We start from the raw sequence: 24,042 nt of genomic DNA, 5'->3' as shown, positions 1-24,042 counted from the left end.
AGGTCCCAGCTCCTGCAGGGGGGACTGGCTTCTGTTCTGAAAGTCAGTTCCCACACCAAACCACACTAAACACTTACAGGATAAGACCCTGGGCTTCAGCCACAGCCCCAGGAAACCCCCACCACCCTGGCTCAGCACCATTTCAAAACCTTTGTGACTCCAAGAGGTGCACTCCCCTGCTAGTGTGACCCCTCCCTCAGGCCACCTGTGATCAACAAGATGACAGGTGACAGGAGTACGGAGGTGTCTGAGACGACGCTTTGTCTATGTATTTCTGTAAGGTCTAGTTACTATCTTCATCTCGCATAAACCAGGTGTTGGTAGAATGCCTATGCACGCCAGCAGGGAGAGACCTCTGACCCCTGACAGGTAACTAAAGCAAGATGCAGAAGGACACTAAGAGTACGAACACGACACGTGCCTAGTGAGACACACACAAAGTAACGCGTGTTGTAAATGTACACATACACACGCAGACACACACGCACACACGCAGGTGTGTATTTTTCGTATACCGTGCGTCTGTCATCTGTACGTATTGCATACCGTGCGTGACCACTCTGGGGAGTGTTCTAGTCTTTAATCACGCTGGTTAAAATGGTTATGGCACAAGTTCTCTTGTCCAAATAAAATTTACTAATAAGATCTATACAAGAGATGTATACACTTTTGATTGTTTTCTAGAGGTCTAGGAAAGCAATTTGTGACCTGTAAAGAACAAAAGAAAACAAAATATCGATGTATGTGTATACATACACATAGAAGTATAAAAACGGGGGGGGGGGGGCACCTGGGTGGCTCAGGTCATGATCCCAGGGTCCTGGGATTGAGCCCCAAGCCCCTAGATGGACTCCCTGCTCAGCGGGATGTCTGCTTCTCCATCTCCCTCTTCTCCCCGCCCCCCACTTGTGTGTGATCCAAATAAATAAATGGAAAATCTAAAAAAAAAAAAAAAGTATAAAAATGAACTGGTTGCCAGACCTGCCACTAGCACCATGGGGTGGAGACAGCCCACAGGGTGAGTTTGGCTGGCAGAGAGCCAAGGGGGGAGGGCAGGTGTGCAGAGAGAGCAGAGAAAGATAGAAACAGAGAACTGAGGGGTACACATGACACCCAGGCTGGTGGCTGTCTCTGGAAACTGGGGGGGGGGGGCTGACAGTTAAAGCATTTTAAGTTTTATCAGCAATGTTTCACCTCTTTATTCTAGGAATAAAACATCAGAGGCAAATATAAAAACAAAAATGTAAGAGTTGCTTGCTAAGAGTGGTGGGAACAGGAGTATTTGTTACACCAACCTCTGTATTTTTGCCCTTTTCTTATTTCTCGGAAGGAAGTCAAATTCGTATCAGCAACCCCTCCTCGTCCACACACTGCGTTCCGGGCCCTCAGATGTGGATGCTGGGTATTATTCATGAGATCCCCCCATCATCCCCACTCTACGTCCCACTGCCCAGACACCTCAGATTGCCAAAGCAGCCCTTACTGGCCTGTTCCTGATTCACAAACGATGCTTTTTTTTTTTTAATGATTATAAATACAGTCATCCATTTTCCGTTCAACGAGCATTTGTCAAACACTGTGCGAAGTTTCAGGCACACCGGGCTGAGGGATCTGTGGTTTCTGCCAAGTCTCTCCTGGTCCAGCAGGACAGACAGATGATGTGTGTGCAAAGTAATGACAAGGCACTGGGATTAGTGTACAATCAAAGCACCGGGACCAAACACTGTGTGTGACAAAGGACAGCATGAGTGAGTCTTGGGAGGGCAGCCCTTCGTAGAAGGACAATGAAAGGAGCCGGGAGAGGCTTACATGTGAAGAAAACAAGGGGAGAACTACAACCAGGGCGCCCCCTTTTATATGCCAGTTCCACACACATCTCAACACAGCAACCCACGGAGGCCGGAGAGGCGGCGAGGGGCGGAGGGACCTTGCTAAAAGCAAGGAGCAATTGAGTGGCACGGCAGAGCCTGACCCAGATTTGAACATTCAAAGCTGAGGACGGACTGGATAAGAAGGAATGGAGGTTCGCAGGAGTCAGAGTCGGGGGGCTCCTGGTACCCATGCCTTCACTCTTTCCTGCACCGGGATGTCCACTGGTAACAAAGGATCGGGGGTGTATGCAGCCTGGGGCATTTGCTCACTCATCCTAGGCTGAGGCCCAAGCACAGGGGATCGGGCGTCACCAAGAGCAGAGACAGGCAGCTTCACCCTCAACAAGGGCAGCCTTGGACACACCTCCACATCTGGCCTCGAGGCGCAGCCTCCCTTCTTCAGGCTGCTGGGCTCTACAGGAGGGGACACTTCCCTTCCACCTAGTGGGACATGTTCTCCTGGGCCATCCAGGGCCAAGGAGGCAGCTCAAGGCAGGGAGAGGGGAGCAGGGGCTGGGAGAGGCTGTGAGGACAGCTGAGGGGAAGGCACCGCCCTGGATGCCGCCTAATCCATCCGACATGGGGACACACTGTTCCAGAAACCGGATGACAATTAATAGGAAAAATCTGCTCTCACAGTGCTGCCAAGCATGTCACAGAGTCTCAGCTGGTGGCGCGCCTCCTCGGCGGGCAACAAAAATGCCCCGTTCTCCCCTTTAGTTGAGGCCCTCGTGTCTTCTCAGGTGGAAAGAGGAACAGCTATGATCAGAGGGTTCCTCCCATGGTCCAAAAACTTTGCACGAGCAGTAGGGCCAGTCCTCAAAGCCACAGGCCCAGGGATTACGCTAAGACTGAAGGCTCAGGGCTCACCCAGCGGGATTCATCTTGGAACCCCGTGGGGCCCTGTTTGGCACAGGGGAATACTGGCAGATAAAACATCTCCCATCGAGGTGCCTCACAGTGGTCTGATCTTGTTTAAGTCGCGGGGCTCTGGGCCAAACTTCGACCCCCTCTCTGTAATTTGCCTGCACAAGCATTTCTCTTGGTCAAAATACTTCATAGGATTCAAGAGAACCTGGCTTGCCTTGCTCTGACTTGTTCAGCTAAAGCAAGAACAGGAAGAGGGGACAGACGTAGGGAGCTTCTGAGAGGCCAGGCAGCCTGTCCTCCCGTTTTCTATCCTTCTGTCCTTCCACGGGGCTCTCTTGCTGAGTGTCAGTGTTCTAAACTTTCAGGGGAGTCACAGAATATTTTGAGAATATAACAGAAGGAGTGGACTAGTTCTGTTCCAAACCACCCCCCCACCCCTCCGCCACGTACACCCATTTGTATAAGTTCAGGGGACCACCGTCGCTGGGGATCTCATTCACGTGGCCTCCTTCAGTCCCTGAGTCCCAAGGTCGGGACCCTCCCCACAGATCCCAGTTCATGTGTAGAAGCTGCAGAGATTCATCTGTCTGGATCCCATACTCTCACCAGAAAACCCGAATGTCGATCCTAACTCAGCAACCTCATAGAACCTTTCCTTAGCCTTCCCTACCCACCTCCCATCGAATGCCAGCCATAAATGGAAACCCCAGAGGGGAGCAGGTCTTGAAATTCCAGCTTCTGTTTGAGAACTGGTACCTAGCCTCCCTGGAGCCATCTGGTCAGATCCATCCCTGAGACCAGGCAGATGGGTGCTAATTCACCGCATTAATGCCTTTGGTGCCACCCCCCCCAACCCAAGCCTTGGTGGGAAGCCTCATCCCACAGCCTCCCCCGGCCATAAGGGGGCTGAGGACACGGTGCCGTGGAAGCCGGCCAGCAGATTTAGCAATCGTGTTGCCCTTGGCATCCGTTCTGGGACCCTGTGTACAGCTACGTGCTGAAATGCCATCGTGTGGGCAACATCCCAACACCGGGGTCCAGCACCCGGCATCTAGCTTGCAATACCTCCGCATCACAACTCCAAGGGAGGGTGCAGACAAGAGAGAAACCGAGCTACTCAAACAAGGAGTCCTTTTTCTCACCAACTTCCTTCACAAACTACCCTCTTTGCAGCAAGCAGCCCAGCTCTGTGATGCTTCCCGCACTCAGGGCAAAACCAGGCAGACCACTGTGTGGCCCCCGCAAACACCAACACTGCTTCCAGTCCATCACTACCAACAATAAGGTGTAGACAGGAGTCTCTACCAGGACACCTTCAGCCCACGAGCGGAGGCCCTCTTGGAGAGCAAAAGGAGAGTAAAACAGCGTCTCTGGATCAAAAGGAACCGTTCCTACCCACCTCCCCCCCCACCCCGCCGGAGACCCTTGCAAATGAAAATCCCATCTTACCCTTCATTCCAAATTTGGACCGTCGACCGTACTTGTTGATCATGATAAAGAGAACCACCAACAGGACGCAGGCAAAAGCAGCAAGTCCCACTGCTATGGACACCTGGGAGGGGCCAAGAGCAGACAGCTGAGAACGGTCACAGAAAACCTGCGCGCCAGGGAAGTCACACGCGCCCAAACAAAAGTAGTCCTGTCAGGAGAGCCACTGCAGCCCATTCCGAACTAAGCCACTGAGTCAATTCCTCAGCAGAAGTAACTCATGAGACCTTCAGCACATTACAAAAAAATTAATTCCCCAGCTGGATGAGAGAAGATTCCATGGTACAGCCTCTCATCTGGGGGCCATCCATCATAAGCAACGCAAGGGCAGGCCTAAGAGGTCTCTGTCTACTGTGCGTTTGTTTTCATTAGCAAAAAAAAAAAAAAAAAAAAAAAAAAAACAAAAAAAACCTCTGCACCTTTACATTGACATTCTTTACAGAATATCTTCCAGAAGGTTCCAGGAGATCTGGAATCAAAAAAAAAAAAAAAAAAAACCACCTTTGCTCTCCTCCTCAGGGAAATCTCTGGCTCTGAGAGTCAGGCAGGGGAGGGCGGGGGAGAGACTTGAAAAACCCACCCAAGGGGATGCTCTGAGCAACTCTGACTTTTGTAAAAGGCTTGTGTGGTTAGCATTCCTTTCCAATCAGGCCCAGCCAGGCTCCTAACAGAGGGGGGGTTTTCAAACAGTTCTCTTCCAAACCCTAGGGCCCGGAGCCGATCCTCAAAGACTTTCTCAAACAATGACTTATTCTCATCAAACAAGGAGGGTTTCAACTACCTGAAAGGAGGTCATTCATCACAGGTTTTTTTTTCTGCTGCATATGCTGGGGTTCCAAGTAAGATAAAATTCCAGAAAGTTACCTCCTAAAACGAAGTCAGTAAACACCTTCCCCTTGATCCAGGAGGGACTTACCCCAAAAGTGTCTTCCTCTGGTTTGTGGGTCACAGTGATGGGTGTGGGGCTCACGTCGTAAACTGCAAACCAACCAGATCAGGAGGGTGGTTAGCTTACCAGCCATGAGAGGCTCAGCCACAGTCCCCACCTGACTCCCCAAGCCCCCTCAGGAGTTCCTGCTGGAGAACCTGCCCTGGCTTTGCGGGGGTCCCCAGAGACCAGGTCCCCATTCAGCCACCTGGCTGGTGCTGACAGGCCAAGGGCAGGCTCCACAAGGAATAAAGGATCCTCACTGCCATCCTCCCTGCCCCCATTCCGGAGTAAATAATGTCACCTGGGCAATGTAGGCCACAAACTATTAGATAGAAGGGAGCAGAAAAAAATGGTTTGGGATCCAGGCCAGGGTGTGGATTGGGCATATTTTGTTAGTGACGGCAGCTGGTGCTGACATTCGGCTACCCTCTGCTGGAGGCCCTCCCTTCCCTGTCCCTGGCTCTCCCATGCCCTTCCTTTCTCCCTCTTTACTCCTCAGTGAGACCAGGAGACCCACGGCCCCAGAACAACCCACTGTCCACTCCCCTACCACGGATTTCAGAACACAGTGGCAGCCCACGGTAAGCTATAAGTCCATCTGCCCAGGAAACACCACGCTTCCCAGCAAGGCCTGGATGGGAGGCCAGTCTGTCCTCCATCTCAAATCACCTCCTGGGCAGGAAACGGCCCCAATTCAGAATTCCCTGGAGGGACACTCTGGGAGACGGCGAGTCCTCTCAGACCACAGATGGAGGAATCGCAGATGATCTGCACACCCGCGCCCAGCAGTAAGGGGTGTGCTCAACAGGACTGTCCACTACCTCAGGCCACACATAGGGCAGAAAGGACAGCACTGCTGCTGCTCCTCTCCCACGGGGGAGAAAAGGGAAAGCCGTAAAAACAGATTACCCCATAGCCCACGAGCAAAACACCAAACTTGGGGGCGATTATCTAGTCCTAGCCCCAGATTGCTTTTAAAATGAGCCTAAATAATTCCCCTTTAGGGGTTCCTAGGTGGCTCTTGATCTCAGCTCAGGTCTTGATCTCAGGGTTGTGAGCTCAAGCCCCTCATTGGGCTCCATGCTGAGCATGGAACCTACTTTAAAAAAATAATAATTCCACTTGAGGACACACAAGCCTATCAGGAGACCCTGTAAATCACTCACAAGGTTGAGTCCCAGCCAGATTCTGGGGTCTTCAGAGCAGGTGAGAAGCAAGGGTTTAGAGGTTGCCCATTCTCTCCGCAAGGACAACGGAGACGATCATCAAGGCTACCTGGCCGTGTGAAACCCCATGTCCTTCCTGACATCACCCCTTCCCATCCAGGCAGAGGGACCCACAACATGATCAGACCTCAGGGAACTCCCTGGGGGAAACTGAGGCACAGAGCCCAAGAGGTGTGCGACTGGAACTACCCAAGAAGTATTTCTACTCTCTGGTTCCCCTTCACAGTTCCCTCAGATGCTGTCAGCTGCCACAGGTCTGGGGCTGGCCGTGGAATCGGGAAGAGGGCTATGTGGAATCAGTAATTACCTAAAGTATCAGAATAAATCAGTTTCAAAGCAAAAGGTAAAGCGGACTTACTAGAGACAAAGTTATCCGTGCTCTCTGCAAAAAAGACAAAGAGATAATTAACAAGCGTAGTAAAAACCAGAACAGATGCACTATATCTTCTTCATAGGTACAACCTCTCCCACTCACCACGAGTGTCCCGTTACCACGGCAACTGAAAACTAAAATCCTTGACATATCTCCCCTCCCCCACGCTACACTACCCCTTCAGGGGGTGGTCTTCCAAGTGGAGAAGGAACGAGAGATGAAGCTCCTGCTTCTCAGGGAGGTGGCCCAGCCTCCCTGGGGTCTATGAGATGGAAAATTACATCTAGACAGAATGTCTCACCCACAGTCCTCTCTCCTTCAGGTACCCAGAGTGCTGGGGGTATTGGTGGTACCTCAAAGCCAAGAAGAAATGCTGCAGGGTGGGCTTCCCTGGACCTTTCTTGAAAATGCCTGCTATGATCCCAAGACAGAATTCCTCAAACTGATACGTAGAGTTTATTCTAGCAGGATCCCTGAGATGTCCCTGGGAATCCCTCTATGAAGCTGCCCATCCCCCAGATGAAAATGTGCTACTGGATCTTTGCCTCTAGAAATGGCTCAGCTAATGGTGAAAGCGCATCATTATTAGACGTTGATTACAAGCCGGGGGCTGGGCTCAGTGCTTTATGTAACACATCACTCTGTCCTTATAACCCTCTGAGGAGGTGGGGAGCATTATCCCCATTTAAAAGAAATAGAAACAGGCTTCTAGAGATTAAGTGACTAACTGAATCTCAATGAGGGAACAGACTGCGCTGGATTCAAACCCAAGTCTGGGCTCTTAGCGTCTCCATCAGACATTCTCCGATTCTAGCACGCAGTAGAATCATCGACTGGGTGATCAGTACCGTTCTCCAATTAAAGGAATGAGGGCTCCTTGGAGAAATGCATAATTTCAGGCCTGGGGCAGAGAAAGTACAAGACGTGCCTGGAACATCTTGTGGTACTAGAAAGTAAGAGAGCGCTCCAAATTAACGGCAGCATGGGAGAAGAACACGGGAGCCAAAGTGAAGGAGCTTCCAATGACCGAATTTGGGACAATTTAAGCAACAAAATAAATAAAGAGAGCCATACATTGTTACAGGCTGAATTATATCCGCCCCAAATTCTTATGGTGAAGCCCTAATGTCCAGTACTTCAGAATAGGACTGTATTGGGAGACAGGGTCTTTAAAGAGGTAATTAAGTTAAAATAAACGAATTAGGGTGCACACTAATCCAATATGGCTGGTGTCCTTATAAGAGGAGGCGATTAGGACGCAGACACACACAGAGGGAAGGCCATGTGCAGACGCAGAAAGAAGACCGCCATCTGCAAGCCAAGGAGAGAGGCCCCAGAAGGAACCAACCATGCTGACGCCTCGATCAGACTTCGAACCTCCGGGACTGTGAGAAAAAGAAAGGTCTCTCGTTTAAGCCACCGAGTCTGTGCTACTGTCTTATGGCAGCTGGGGCCAACGACACAGATTGTAAGTCACAGCACAAAGTCAACACCCACAAGTCCATACCAATGTAAAGAAGCAACTGAATCAACACATAGGGGAAGAAGAGAATGCTCTTCCTTACAGTAGAATTCCACCTAACAAATGTAGAAGGAATGACAGAAGGAGGAAAATCACCATTGATAAATACCACAGTAATAACTGTTTCAGGCAAGAATCATCAATGAATGCTAAAATTAATGTGTGAAAGTGTGATAAGACACAAGACATTTACAAAGTTTCAAAACATTACACTCATTAGGTACAAAGGGAAAAAAATCACCTTGCAGTGGAGAAGCCAGGCAGACACCATGGCGACCCAGTGATAGAGTTAATTAACATCACCAGGAACTAGAGGTGTAGACACTACGTGCCCCCTGCTGTGATGTCCTAAAAGAGCACAGTATCGTTTCTGTGCTGTTCGTGCCAAAAATGCATAACCGGCATTGAATTATGAGGCAGCAGCAGACAAACCCACATAGGGGGGAAGTCCACAATATAACTAGTGAGTATCCTTCAACAGCATCCAGCTTGGGGTGCCTGGGTGGCTCAGTCCATTGAGCGTCTCTTGATTTCAGCTCAGGTCATGATCTCAGGGTCATGGGGTCGACCACACGGGGCTCCGCACTCAGCGGCAAGTCTGCTTAGGATTCTCTCTCCCTCTGCCCCTCACCCCACTCTCATGCTCTCTCTCTCTCAAATAAATAAATAAATCTTTTTTTTTTTTTTAAAGTGTCCAGCTCATGAAAGACAAAGACAGACGGAGGAACTGTCCCAGACTGAAAGAGTATAAGGTGATAGAGCATCTAAATTCGGTGTATGATCCTGCATTGGGTCCTAGAGAAGAAAGGGCAGCAGCAGACAAAAGTCAGGTCTGCAGATTCAACAGTAGTGTCAGTGTTAATACACTGTTTTTGCACATCCATGCTTAGGTAATGTGATACCATTTGGGGAAGCTGGGTGAAGGGTGTAAGGAAGTTCTTTGTACTATTTTATTACTTTGAGGGGGTAAAGCCTTTTTTAAAAGATTTATTTATTTATTTATTTGAGAGAGAGAGAGAGAGAGCAGAGAGAGAGCAGAGAGAGAGAGAGAACACAAGCAGGGAGGAGGGGCAGAAGGAGAGGGAGAAGCAGGCTCCCCGCTGAGCCCAGGATCCTGGGATCATGAACCAAGCCAAAGGCAGACGCTTTACCCACTGAGCCATGTAGGCGCCCCTAGTGGGTAAATCTTAAACTATTTCAAAATGATGATGGTTAAAAAAATCTTAAAATTAAAATTTAAAAAAAATATTTTTTTTTTCAATAAACATGGATTATTGGTCCTCACCCCAGAGTTTCTGAGTCAGGAGGTCTGGGGAAGGTCTTGGGAATTTGCATTTCTACCAAGTTTTCAGGTGATGCAGGTGCTGTTGATCCCTTTGAGAACCACTGCATTATGTTACATCTACTGCGGCCACAAGCCTACCACACCCTGAAAAATAAGAACGACTCATTCATTCATTCATTCATTCATTCATTCATTCATTCATTCATTCCTCGGTCTTCAGGCCCATGTCTAAGTCCTCACAGTCATTGTAATTATGGCTCTATTAAATATGCACGAGCAAATAGTCTTCTCTAACCACCTGTGGGGCAAGTGCTGATTTCTGTGAAGGAGTCTAGAGAAAGTCCTGTTCACAGTAAATGCACCGTTAACAGCTGGCTTGTCTGTTGTCCATTTCACGTCCTTCGGAGAAGACCAACAGAGCTTTCTCCCAATCCCTGAGCCTGCCCTTCATGCTACCACCCTCTTATAAACTGTAGGTGCCAAATGCCTGATGGGGGGGAGGCTGGAGAAGAGGGGCCCTAGCCTTGGCTTCAGAGCCTGAGGGAAAAACAGGCGCCAGGTCAATCCACAGTTAACACTGATTTGCATATTTCTCCTAAGGCTCCTGGTTATTAGAGAATATTCTCACATCAGGCCACTGTTTTGGCCGAGTCTATGAACGCTGTAAGCTCCCAATCAGCCTACGTGCTCAGTTCCCTTGCTGAAGCCTGGGAACACTCATCTACCCGGGAAGCACAGGAGCCTTGGAACAGGAAGACCCCCTGGGTCCCCTCTACAGTGGGGGGACTCAGAATTCTGCACTGGAAGAGGATGGTACCCAGGAATGATCCTCACCCCCTACCCATCAGCAGTTGGGAAGGACAACTGGATCCATACGCCAATGTGCTGTCTGAATACAAATGGGGTGGGCACGAATGCCACCCCAGTCCCAGACCGCACCTCTCCCAGTCCCAAAACCCGTCAAGAAGGGCCTTGTGGGAAAAGCCAGCGGGGTACAGAGAAGGGAGGAGGGAGACAGCAGCTTGTGTCCAGACAAAGAGGCAGACTGAGACGAGTCGTTGAGACTAGATGCCCCGAGCTTAGGCTGTGCCCAGGCATCACTCGCACCACCCATCCCACACAGAGGCCCCATCTCCCCTCCGCTGCACGCAGCTGCCAGTGGCTCAGACTGGGAGAGAAACCGCTCCCCTCCCCCCGCCCAGCACCAGCAGCCGGGGGCCACAGTCTAGTCTCCACAAGTTACTTAGGGTGAGGAAAGCAGCCTTGACCAAGGCTCAGGGCTGAGCACGCTGGGGCAGTGATTTCTCCCATTGTTTGTACCCAGCGTCCTGAGGGAATTCTGGTTTCTGCTGTTGTAAAAATCTCCGTGAAATAACTGGGCCTCCTGGCCAAGTAAAAAATGAGAATTTAAGAGTTATGGCAGCTCACTTACTCCTAAACATTTTGTCAAGTATTCTCAGGTATTTGTTGTACACACACACACACACACACACACACACCCCTTGGCAACATGCCTCCTTCTATCACATCATCATCTAAGGAACTTCACGCTCTCCCCCAGACTACAACCGTCTAGCTACCAACTCCCACCCTGCCATCACCCTCAGCCTCTCCAGTTCCTCCCCTCCTGACACATGAATCCCTGATGCCTCGTGGCTTCCCACTCTCATGCCCAGATCCCCTCCGGCAGCCCCTCTAAATTCCTGCAACACCAAAGAGGATTTAGCTCCACGCTTCTAGAACCAACCTCCCTAACCAATCCTTGCAGGGACCTCCTTCCCCAAGGCTGGATCCCATGCTGAATGCTAGCCCTTCCCTGAAAACGCAGAAGGAAATCCAACATTTGTATAGCATGTGCAGTTTGAAAAACAACAAAACAAAAAAAAAAATCTTATCCAGAACATTTTCATTTCACGTCCTACTCGGAGAAAATCCTTACTGATGGAAGTCTCTGCGTTTCCAGATTCCTCCATTAAATATATTCATTCCAATCAAATCTCTCCCATGGGGCTCAGGACCATGAAGAATCAGAAAAGGAGACCGTTACCTTCAGATCTTGTTCTGCCCCCAAAAGAGATCCCTTTTCAGTCGCCCTTGCGTGTGTAGCTGTGTGCTTTCTGTGTCAAGCCCTATCGTAAGCCGGTTTGGTGGATTAACCACTGTGTGTGAGCCAATCTTCACCACAGCCTTTGAGGCAGAAGCAGGGGCTGAGTAATTTGCCTGAGGTGACAAAGCTGATGAGCGATTTAGAGAGACTCTGAACCTGGCAGCGCGGATGGTTCCACAGCCCTACAGACGACACCGCCCGGAGCCTATCTGTGAGAATCGAGAACACTGCTTCTAGAACTCCTACGTTCACTGCATCCCTCCATCCCAAGAATCCTAACAATAGCTGACAGATGGTGCGCCCTTCCTCTGTCTCAACACAGAGCTAAACCCTTAGCGTACTTCACTTAATCCTCATGGCAACTTAGGGAGGGAGCGTTTGTTCTCGTTCCCATTCCACAGATGGAAAAGTAGAGGCAGTGTGGAGATCGTCCTTCCCTGCATGCCAGCCACGTACCACACGCCAACCCCGTTCTAGGAGCTGAGGCCACCTGTCTGGTCGGGTCATGGATGGAATTTGCACCTCGATCTGCCTGATTCCAGAACCCTCGCTCTTAACCTCTATGCTCGGCTTGCCTGGGAGCAAGAAAGGAGTCGCTGTGATAAATACAATGTCGCAACACACTCAGGGCAAAAGGGAAGAGGGGGGAATCCACAGACAGTCTTATATCCAGAGCTCGGCAGGGATGAGGTTTACTGCCTGCTCCTCCAGATAATTTACTCTCCCGAACGTTTAGACGTTTTGTCATTTGACACGACTGGCCCATCTTTTCCCTGTCACTGCCTTTTCATCATCCACTGATTCCTTCAGGTTCATAAAACAAGCAAACCTTCACACTGGGCAGCCCGGGCGGGGTGCACCTGGGTCTGAGGAAAATGCCTTCCGGTGGGCTGTTTCCCTTCGAGCTCCCCCGTGACTCTCCCCTGCCTCCCCCTCCTGGCCAGAGCTCACCAAACAACACGACAGCTGATTGTTCAAACACCCCAAGGTTTCTGATTCAGCAGGTCCGGGTGGGGCTGGAGAATCTAACGCACGCCCAGGTGACGGTGATGGTGATGCTGCTGGTCCAGGGACCCCTCTTTAAGAACCACCCGCCTAAGCGGAGCTGATAAGGTGGGAAGGGGCTGCTACGTCTCTTGGGGACAGAAAGGGTGTCTTTATGGCTGGGAGGATACACAGAACTGCTCCCAGGACAGCCTCTGTGGGGAGGAGCCCAGAGTGGCTCACCTACCCTCCAGAGCATTCCAGGGCTCCCCACTCTCCCCAGACCCCAGGAGCTTCCTTTTGGAAACAAGCATTGCTTCAGGGGACCTCTCTAGCCCTCCACACCAGCAAGGCCTCACCTGTGTGGCCCAGCAGTGCAAAGTATCTCTGTGTCTATAAGCTGCTCCTTCCACAGAGCCGCAGGGACTCTTCTAGCTCCCCGAGCAGAGATGGGAAAAGTCCCGAGGCCTTCCACTGGGCGTGCTGGGGACGATGCTGGAAATGCTGGACCAAATGGGACCGCCAGGGTCTTAAACGCCAGCACGTTCTGGACACTCTCCTGAGCGATGGCACGGCCACCGCCCTCCCCTGGACCTCAGCGGCAAGAATTTGGCTTCCCGTGTAGCTTTCACTCTCGGAGCTTCTAGCTCAATTTCCTTGCACTGAGATAAGTAAGGCCTCCTGGAGCTGCTACCCGGTACCTGTGGGCTGGGAGGTCACCTTCCCATAAGCAGCTGTGGCACCGTGCTGGCTCCTGCTGCCCCCCTTTCTGCGTGTGCGTGTATGTGTGCGTGTGCATGTGATCGGTCTTCTCACTCCCCTTTATTTATCTCGCTAGAACCCCTGAGTCCTGGAGATTGAACGTCATCCAGCCTGCACCCAGCAGAAATCATCAAGGTCATCAACGACGCTCGGTTTCATTGACAGAAACCCATCAACTGCTGACCCCACCAAGAGACGCTACAACCACGTACACGGAACTCTCTGGGGGTTTTCTTCTCCTGCAACTTAGGAAGGTACTGGAAATGCTGTAGCCCAGACAGAGACAGAGTCACCTCCCAACGAGTCAACAAACGAAGTTCTTTCATTCCTTCAGTTACTCCCCCTGGCCCACTCGACATGAGTGCCATCGCAGGCTGAGGACATCGGGTACTCCCCCACAAACTACCACAGAACAAGAGAGAAAGCTCCGAGCTGGAAGCCTACCCCTTCGCCAAGCCTTGCTATCAACCAGCAAGTAGGAGGCGGTGACTGGAGAGACCCCGAGACCCCTGCAATGAAGGTCATCGAACCATCGTTATGTGCCAAAGCCTGTGGCACGTGTTTTGTGGACAGGAAGTCCTGAGTCCTCAAGGAGCAATGTCCTCATGCCCATTTCACAGATGAGGGAAATTGAGGCTCAGACAAGCAAACTATCGTGCCCTGAGTTTCACAACAGATAAAGGACGGGGTCAAGGTTCTCTGTCTTTCTCATCTAGCTCTCAGGCCCTTTCTCTACCAGAACAGGGCACATTCATGTGTGCACAACTGTGCATTTCTTGGGGCGGGGGGGGGGGGGGTCCTTGGTTTTTTCACTCTGACAGTTGCGGAAAAACGGAGGCTTTATCCGGCTGACACAAAACGCTGGCGGGAGCTGACTCTGCCCCAGGGTGAGTTTGGTTTACCCGACATAACAGTATCCAGTCAATGCCGCGACCTCTCTCAAGCTACAGCGCCCGCCCCGCACCCTTCCAGAAGGAGTCGGCGCGCCGTCAGGCTGCACAGCCCTCACCTGGGAAGGGCTCTTTGAGGAAGTGGCCATTGATGGTCTGGTTGGCCGTGCCCAGCGGGTTTTTGGCAATGAGGGTATAGTTGCCGTTGTTGTAGTGGGTGGGCTTGTTGAAGAGCAGGCAGCCCTCGGAGACCTCGCCCTCCTGGTAGTACTCCACGTGGGTGATCTTGGACTCCCGCAGCGGCTGCCCGTTGTGCAGCCAGTGCAGCGTGGGCGGCGGGTTGCCACGCACCACGAACTCGATGCAGTGCTCCAGCCGCAGCTCCGGCTCCTCCAGGCTCACCACGCGCGGAGGGTCTGCAGGGGACAGGCCCGCTGACTCCCGGCACACGGAGCCTCCTGGGCCCCAGAGCAGCCCACCAGACACTGGGATGCGGAGCCCAGTTCTTCCCCATCCAGCTCGGAAAAGACCAAGGGGCTCAGAGGCTCCCCCAGCACCTTCCCAAAAGGGGGGAAGAGAGGGCTATCTTCACCCATGCTTCCCAGGTCCACCACAACTGGAGGGCCCCTTCCCCTGACCTTCTAGGGGGTGAAGAGAAGACAGACGGGGGCCAACGTGGGGGTATCCTGAAGCATAGATGAGTTGCAGGCATACCATCTTCTGAGGGACAGGGACACCCTGTCTGGGGTTGCAGCCAAGGACTGACTTGCTTGGTCCTGCCCCCTAGCACACCTGCCCCCGCCTCCCGCCTCCTGCATGACCTTCGGTACACAGCCCCCCTCCATGAGGGCAGCCACTCACAGTGCACGGTGAGGGCCACGCTGGCATTGCTCATGCCCACCACGTTCTCCGCAATGCACGTCAGGGTGAAGCCGTTGTCCTCGCTTGTCACATTGACCAGAGTCAGGTTGATGGCATGTACGTTGGTCCAGTTCAGATTTGTCTAAAACCGCAATAAAACAACAACAATCAGTTTCTAGAAGGTGACTCCTCACCACCTCCCAAACACCTTCAGGAATCAAAAAGACAGCTGTGCAGAAAGAGAAGGAGGCCTTTCCTCCTGCCGCACACACTGACCGAGCACCAGGCTCTCCACAGTCAAGAGCTCAGGAAATCCTCACATTTACCCTATGGGGTGAACGGTAGCATTATACCCATTTTACAGATGAGAAAACTAAGGTACAGAGAAGTTTATTAGCATGCTGAAGCTCAGGTGGGCTAGAAAAGATTGCAGCTGCATGAGAACCAAGTATGCACAAACTTTCCCTCTTCTTCCTTCTCCTCACATCTCTTGCTTCTACTCATGATTTAGCTCATTTAGACTAAGAAGTGAAGGCTCCCCAGCCTCCCGATGGGGCCAGAGCCCAGAGCGCCCACCTGGTGGGTGTTGATGGACTGCAGTCCAGTGACTATCCAGTCCACATCGGGCAGAGGTGATCCAGAGCCATTGCACGTGATGACAGCATTGTCACCCTCTCGCACGGTCAGGTTCACGTGGCTCACACTGATCTCAGGAAGGTCTGGGAGGGAGGACAGGATGAGTGAAAAGATAAGCCAACACTTAATACCAAAACTTTGTCCCTAGGGTCGATGGTGGCACTTCTCAACACAACCTGCTTGAGCTCTTGGAAGGCCCCCGAGTCCCAGAATCTTCACGGCACCTCCCTGCAGACGTCAGAGCTCAGAATTTAAGCCCAGCTGGGCTCTCCCACAAGGCAGGCAGCAGGTGGGGTTGGGGCAGGTGCTCAAAGAATATAGTTCCAGCCATAAGGTCAAATGGCATCTTCCACTTTGGGCTCTGGCTCTCAAACTGTCGTCTGCTTCAGACTCCCATGAGGAGTTTGCTAGAAATTCCAATTTCCGAGACCCATTCTGAGACATTCTGGGACCCCATTAAGTCTGTTGGGCCCAGGAATCCGCTTTTCTAGAAAAGATGCTCCTGATCCAGAAGGTCCAGAGGCCCTGCTTTGAGACAGACTCCTTCGGATCTGGTTGACCAGTAACTCACAGAGAGAAAGGCCTCCGGTCCATTGAGAAGGGGCCACTCAACCCCTGTCTTCATTCCAGGCTCGTGGAGGGACAGGAATGAGCCAGGAGGTAAAGGGTAAGCCAGATCTGCACCCGATGCAGAGTTCAAGGCCGGGAGTGTGTGTATGGAGGTGGGGGGTGGGGACCGGAAGGCCCTGGCTCTCCAGGCTCCTGCGCAGGGTCTGAGGGAGCTCTCCCCGGAGCCTGCTGGGGCCCGGCGGCTCACTCACCACACTGGCTGATGTTCATGCGGAACAGGGGCAGTTGGGAGCCATCGGCACTGATGCAGGAGAGGTGCTGGCTGTTGAGCTTGGCCTCCCCCTGCTCCTGCCACAGCTGCATCCAGCGGATGTCGCAGCTGCAGTTGAAGAAGTTCTGCTCCAATCTCCTGTGGGCAAGGAGACAGGGGAAGGGACCTCCTGAACCAAAGACTGTGAGGGACACCCCCACCTGCGCGTCAGGGATTAGGGAGAGAAAGGGGGTTGAGCAAGGTCTCAAAAGAAATGAAAAAATACTTCCAAGTCCAGGAATTCATTTAGATTTTGCACTAATATACTCATTTGGAAAAAAAAAGAAAAAGAAAAAAGAAATCCACTCCACGTAACTCACCTGCCAACGAGACCCTTTTAACTATGTCAGCTTGGGATGCTCCTCTTCCCAAAACCCTCCAGTGGTTTCCCATCCCATTGAACGTCAAGGTCAAAGGCCTACAGGGTCTGCGCTGCTCTCTGCCACCTCTCTGGCCTCATCTCCTACCTCACACCCCCTTCCGCTTCTCCAGCCACACTGACCTTGCTGTCTGTCAAGTTCACTAGCATGACCAGCCTGGTCCTGCCTCAGGGCCTTTGCACTTGTTGTCCCTTCTGCCTGCAGAGTTCTTACCTGTAACATATCTGCTATATTGGCTATCTCACTTCATTGAAGAATCCTATGGCGTTCTCTAACCACTGCTATAAGTAAGCTACCACCAACCCCTGCCTCAGCACTGCCCCGTCCCCGCCCTACTATCTTCTTCCCCGGAGTATTTGTCACTGCCCAGCATCACTTTAAACATTTATTTGCTTGTTTATTATCTGTCTCCCCAAATAAAAATTAAGCTCCATTGAGCTCGAGAAATTGCCTGTTTGGTTCTTTGCTCTATCGCCCGTATCTACAACTGAGCCTGACACATAAATACCTGTTGAATGAATAAAAGGAGGGAACAGAGGGAGGGAAGGAGGAAGGAAAGAGTTACTCTCCCTGGGGAGTAGGTAGTTAGCGATTTCCAAGATCTGCTCAGAGCCCATCCTGGGACCAGCTTTCTTCTTCACAAATTCAACAAAATCCATACTAAGCACCTCTTCCATGTCTGGCTACGAGCTGAGTGCTGTTGATACAGAGCTGAATGAGTCTCTGTTCTCCAGGAGCACTCAGTTTGGTGAAGAAGAGCATCTGATGGAGAAAGCGTCAAGTTCAAGGCCTTCCTTCTCCACTGACTTTCCCTGTGACTGAGAGCAAGTCCCTGCCCCTCTAAATGGGGTTATCCCATTAGGAGGACAATGGCACTCACTGATGTAAGACTCTTCAAGTAAAGGGCACCCAGTAAATCAAATGTCTGGATCAGTAGAAGGAACAGGATTCTCTCACTGGGCCAGTAAGGAGACAAATCTGTCGGTGCCCAGCAGGAGAGGCAGGAAGACCCGGGATATCCGGGACAAGGGGTGGAATTCCAAAGTGGTTCGGCATGCAGCAGGACTGATCAGCTTATAGGAAAAAGTGAGGCCCTGGAGGAGGAGTCAGCGTGTCTGTCCCAGCCAGTGGGACACCACAGGGAGAAGCTGCCAACACCTTTGCATGATATCCCCTTGTCCAAAAGTACGCTGGCTTTTCCCTGCACTCTTTCAGAAAAAGAGAAGGGACCTAGCCTTCACAGAGCATCCGCTCCCACAGCCACCCTAGGAGACAGCCAGCACTGTCCCTGTCCAGAGCAGGGACCCTCCTCTCGCGTTTGGAGGGGTTAAGTCTCATGCTCGAAGTCCCTGGGCTGGGGTGTGACAAAGCAGGGCTGCAAGCCTCAGCCTGCTGGACTCCGCACCCCACACACTCTCCACCCCGTCTACCCCGTGCAAGGCACTGCTGGGTGTGAAGGGAGACGCGGAGGAGTCAGCACGACCCCCAACTCTGCGGCTCCTGGGCAGAGACCAGGGGAAGAGTTCACGGCGATGCTGGAGGCTGAGATGGGAAAACAGGAAAGAAAAGCTGCGCCAGGGCACAGAGTTCATGTCAAGGAGCACTGGGAAATACAGCTGGAAACGAGAGTGGAAGCCAGATGGTGCGGGACCTTCACGGCCACATCAAACATCAACAAGCTTGGAATTCATCCAGAGGGCAGTGGGAGCCAGTGAGGCCCCTACAGCTCGAAATGATGGGAGCGAAGCGGGTCTGTGAGAAGAAGAATCTAGCAGCACTGCGCATGAAGCGTGTGCATTTCTCAGAGCGCCCAGGCAACGGGATGAATGGGGGATGGAATCCTTGATTCACACGCCTTGATGAGACCCTGTGCCTGGCACGGGGCTACCTGCACCCAGACGGGGCGTCTTCCCTCATTCACGCACGGGCACGTGTAGGGCGGCAGGCTCAAGGTCACGGTTCTCGAGTTTTTTGGTCTCAGAACTCCTTTTTACACTTAAAAATTACTGGGGGCCTCAAAGAGCGTTTGTGCATGTAGATCATACCTACCCCTCTACCATTTTGGAATTCAAATAGAACATTTTAAAACATTAGTACAAACTCCCATCCGTCACCAGAGCGACGATGTAATCACAGGTCAAGTGGCCTCTGGAAAACTCAACTGCACACCTTCTGGGGAATGGAAGTGAAAAGGGCAAGTAATGTGTAGTATTCTACCTCATGGTCTCCCTGAAAGGGTCTTGGGGACGCCACGGCACCTTGGACCCCCACTTGAGAACTGCTGCACTCATAAGGGCCTAGAGTAGACTGGTAAAAGCAGGGGAGAGGGAAGGGAAGATGGAACAGACATGGTAAAGAAGACAAGGTGGTATTTGCCGCTTTGTTGGAGGCAGAAGGGAAGAGTGGAGGATGACACCAAGGTGTTAAGCTCCAGGAGACAGGAAATCAATGAAGGAGAGACATGTCTTTAGCTGAAAACAGAAGAGAAGGAACCAATGGAAAGGAAGACGTTCAGTGTATGAGGAACTGGGATGAGGTCCTAGAGGAGGAAGGTGAAGCATGAGGCCCGGAAGTCTCAGAGGCATCTGCCCCAGAGGAAAGGCAAGATGGCGCCATGGCTGAGACAATGGATAGAGAGGAAAGGAAACAAGCAGGCAGGAGAAAGTGAGAGCTAAGAAATAAAAATGGAATGACATTTGCGTCGCACCTACCACGTACCCAACACCATGCGGAATGCCCTCCTCGCACCACCCCCATTGAACCCTCCTGTCAGGGAGGAAGCGGGTGATGGCTTTGTCAGGAAAAGCAGAAGGTCAAACTAGGCTGCCCAGCATGTGGAGGACAGGAAGGCCTGAGGACGTGGATCTGTGTTTGCATTCACACCGCAGGGGCGGCGAGGGGAGGCTGGGCAGCTCTGCTGGAAAGATACTGAGGGTCCAGATGCTTGCATATACACAAACTGACCCAGGTCAGCCTGGGTTTTCCCAGATGCTCGCTTGACAAGATGTGGTCATTCATTATGAAGTAGTTGTAAAAATACAAATTATCCACCTGGGTGGAAAAGATCAGCAAGTGAGGGGCTGGCTGGGCTGGGCTGCTTCAAGACCATGTGCTTTACTGAATCCTGCCTTACCCGAGCCCCACACTGCTGTGCCCCCCGACTTCTCGGTGGCCCCCTGCAGGGGTGACAGTGCCAAAGCGTGCTGAGGCTGGTGGGAGAATCAGGTGGGATGACACGGCTAGACACGAGCACATTAACAGCTTCTTGTTTCCTTCCCTCCTTTTCCTCTAGGGCCTGGTCCCCTAGAAGGGATGCCCCATGAGACCCGGCCTTTCCTCTACTCCACAGACTCCTAGAAACCGCACAGAAACCTCCAGCTTTCCCCCTCTCCCCTGGGACTTTCCTCCTAGCCGGCAAGACACGCGCACACACACAATAGAAAGCATGTTGAGTCTGAAAACAGGGGTGCCCTGGGCCTCCCACCGAGCTGACCTACCACAGCCTTCATATCCTGACGAGAGAGGGTTCAGGAAGGTGGACCGGAAGCAGAGAAGGGCAGCCCTCAGTCTACATGATGCCATTCATTCTTCCAGCAAGTCCGGTGTCTCGAAGAGGGGCCTTGGGCCAGGACTCCGGGCGCTGTCTCGAGGAGCCTGAAGTAAGTCTTCCCCACCCCATCAATAATACAGGTGGCCCCAAGAATAATACAGCAGCAGCTGCTTTGGGGCAGAGCTCAACCCACACCCAGCCCTTGCCCCAACATGGCCTGGGGCCTAATTGCAGGGCCCTAGGGGCGTCCCGCAGATAAACTCAGCCCCATCCAGGCAGACACAGACGCCTCACTGCACGGCCTAGGCCATGGCGGTGTATGTAGAAAACACTGGCTCTCCTCCAGTCATCACTCTGGCTTTCTTCTCCCTCCACAGCACTGGTGCTTCCAGTGGCAATCCTGGGGCCGGCCACAGAAAATGGGGAAGGGGTGGAGATCTACAGTCAACCAAGGAAGCCTGTCCAGAGGCCCAAGTGATGATGGCGCTGGCCTCCCAGAGATAACAACACAATGGCAGAAGTGGTACACAAACAAAGGTTTGAGTGGAGCCAGCGGTCACCTTGGGCAAAGCTAATGCACTGAATTGTGTCTCCCCCGAAAGATCTGGGCAAGTCCTCACCCCCAAGACCCATGAATGTGACCTTACTGGAGTACAGTCTACGTGGATGGGATCAAGTGAAGGATCACGGAATGATCATGGGACAAGATCATTCTGGATTCAGGGTGGGCCCTAGATTCAATGACAGGTGTCCTTATAAGAGAGAGGAGGGGAGAGGCCAAAGACACAGAGATGGGGAGCACAGCCTCCAAGATGGAGGCAGAGACAGGAGGGGCACTGACACAAGCCGAGGACACCAGGGGCCACCAGAAGCCAGAAAAGATAAGCAAAGATTCCTCCTCAGAGCCTCCTGAAGGGAGAGTGGCCCTGTGACACCTTAGTTTTGGCCTTCTGACCTCCAGAAGAGTAAAGAGTCACTTTCCACAGTTTGAAGCCTCCCAATTTGATGATTTGTCAAAGCAACCCTAGCAAACTAATATGGCCAGTAACTTCTTCCCCAAGATTCTGCTTTAACTTCTGTAAAATGGGGCTAATTGTGCTCGACCCTCTTCCTGCACAAAGTTATTATGAGGATTAGTGATAATACATGATAACATGCTTTGTGAATTGAAAGGGGCTATAAAGAGACCAGAAATTATTATTACAGTAACACTATTATTAACATGATCGTTCAGGGACTTCTCTGGGAGCCGTGGAAAGCGGTCATGGCCAAGACTGGGAGAAAAGAAAGTGCCAGGATCAGCCCAAACCCATCCCAGATACCGAGTTAATATTTTACCAAGTCGATTAAATCTGCAAATTATACCAGAGGTAATTATCACTTTGCTTTAAGAAAATGAAATATTCCAATCTGTTTTAATCATGTCTGCTCTGTGCGTGCAGGGTATTAAGAGAAGCCTGTTCAAGATACACTAATGGTCCTTAGGGTATTTCTGGAAGGTTTCTGTGCTGTGGGTTTATATCCTCCGGTGCCTCTTGCCTTTGCCTGAATTGCATCATGGGATTCAGAATCCAAGCTTCTTTTCTTTCTAATTCATTCTTTATCTCTAAGACAATCTCTTTGATTCCCGCTCTGATTTCTGGACAGACAGTTCCAGTCTTCTCCGTAAGGAAAAAAAAAAAAAAAAAAAAAAAACACCATCTTGATATAACCAGAAACTTCTGAGAGCAAAAATGCAATGCCAACTCAAATTTCTGCAAACCCGTGCCACTGAAACAGTGTTAAGTACTCCAAAGGGAGTCCTGAAAGATGTTTCCAGTTCTCTTAATAAGAGAAGCACAGCCTGGACTAGTGAGGGGCAATGGGCCAGGTGCTCAGCCGAGACCATATCCTTCATCTGACAAAAGTAAGTGAGAAACGAGGAAGGGAAGCCTCCGGCTCATGACCAGGGCTCTGAGATGGTAACTTGTCTGGGCCCCCCCGCCCAGTGATTCCACTCAGGAACCCACCATCTTGAGACTGGTTTCCAGAAGGAGACAGCAAGTATGGAGGATGGGGGAAGTTTGCTGAGTTGTTTAAGGAAAGAGCCCTGGTCTTTGGAAACAGCAGACCTGGGTGGCGGTAATGCTAATTATCATACTACTAATTCCCATTATGATTGATAAGCTCTGTGATCTTGGACCAGTTGTTTCACTTGGCCAAGCCTCAATCCCTCATTTGTATAACTGGTTATAATGATACCTCCCATGGAGGGTTGCTCCAAAGATGAGACAGGACTTTGTTCATAATAGGTGCTCAATATATGGCTCTTTTGTCTCCTTCTCTACTATTGGAAAGGTCGTAGAGACTCAGCCCTTGGATGGAGAACCCCAACAGCATTCGTTCTTGTATCAAGGATCCTCCAGTGGGGGAGGGTCTGGTTGGGGCAGGCAGAGATCCTCGACAGGATCAAATGTGCCCAGAAATCACGGACTGCCTCGGTTTGCCCCTTCTGATCCTGCAGAAGGTGGCTCAAAGCCTCACACTCTGGCTTTGTAATCTTCCGGCCACCACGGCCCAGAAGGTCATCTCCCCCTGGCCTCTCTCCTCCAGGGCCAAAATTCTTTCTTCCTGGAAATACCCAACCCACCCCAACACCCCAGCCCACAGGCTCCATTGGGCAGACCCTGGCAGTCTACAAGGCTCGTGGCAGATGGCGCCGTGTGGACTAATCAGGAAGTCGGACGAGAAAATACGACCCCCTCTTCCATTTGCCAGGAACTGGGACTGTTTGGATTTTAATCATAGCCACAGCGAAGAGCCAACATGAGGCCCCTCCAGCCAAAAGATAAATTTTCCACTCTCAACATTCAACTCTTCCTCAAAAAATTGACCCCTACCAGGGCAAGCGCTCCTTAGAGGGGGGCTTCTTTATTTTCCCATGTAATTTTTTTCTTATCTAACAATATGACAGAAATAAAATACTCGGGGACGTGGCAGCCCTCACACACTGACTCACACTGGAGGGAACATCTTCATTCTGCCATAAGTCACATCTAGCTCACCGGTGTATTGATCCCGGGCAAAGATGAATGCAGAATCCCATGATCCTCTGGGAGAAATCTGACATTTTCTTTAAATATATATCCACGGAACAACTGTTTCTGAAACTCCATGAAACAGGTCACCAGGGCAGCACACCATTGATTCCACATCCAATGATTTTTTAGAAGGAACACTGAACGTTTTCTCAATAATTCAGCCAACTGCAGACCCCAGATGTCCCCCAGAGAGACGCTGTCCCTCGATTCCTACAGATGAAGGGGGAGGCATTCCGGGAGAAGCAGACAGGAGACTCCCAAGAAAGAGAGCCCCCAGTTAGCTCCTTTACGGCAGAGCCCCTGATCAGATCTGGGGCAACGTAAGAAAGAACTGCAAACATGCACT

At 51.4% G+C, this 24,042-nt stretch overlaps 1 protein-coding gene across 6 annotated transcripts in view; it reads right to left on the bottom strand.

Annotated features, from left to right (window-relative positions):
• The window catches only part of NTRK3 (neurotrophic receptor tyrosine kinase 3), a 538,421-nt gene that overhangs the window by 247,628 nt on the left and 266,751 nt on the right, over positions 1–24,042 (bottom strand). For all 6 annotated transcript variants that reach the window (XM_087856654.1, XM_045813101.2, XM_087856653.1 and 3 more), the window contains 7 exons: positions 16,628–16,785; positions 15,747–15,889; positions 15,171–15,312; positions 14,429–14,725; positions 6,745–6,768; positions 5,146–5,207; positions 4,191–4,293 (listed from right to left, as the gene is read on the bottom strand). In XM_087856654.1, coding sequence (XP_087712780.1) covers positions 4,191–4,293; positions 5,146–5,207; positions 6,745–6,768; positions 14,429–14,725; positions 15,171–15,312; positions 15,747–15,889; positions 16,628–16,785 — 929 coding nt within the window. The remainder of the gene's footprint in view (positions 1–4,190; positions 4,294–5,145; positions 5,208–6,744; positions 6,769–14,428; positions 14,726–15,170; positions 15,313–15,746; positions 15,890–16,627; positions 16,786–24,042) is intronic.

Source organism: Ursus americanus, chromosome 28, assembly GCF_024610735.1.
Source record: "Ursus americanus isolate L20-20 chromosome 28, mUrsAme1.1.p, whole genome shotgun sequence".
NCBI lineage: Eukaryota > Metazoa > Chordata > Mammalia > Carnivora > Ursidae > Ursus > Ursus americanus.
Note: the sequence above shows the minus strand (reverse complement) of the source record. Positions and strands in the feature narration are given on the sequence as shown.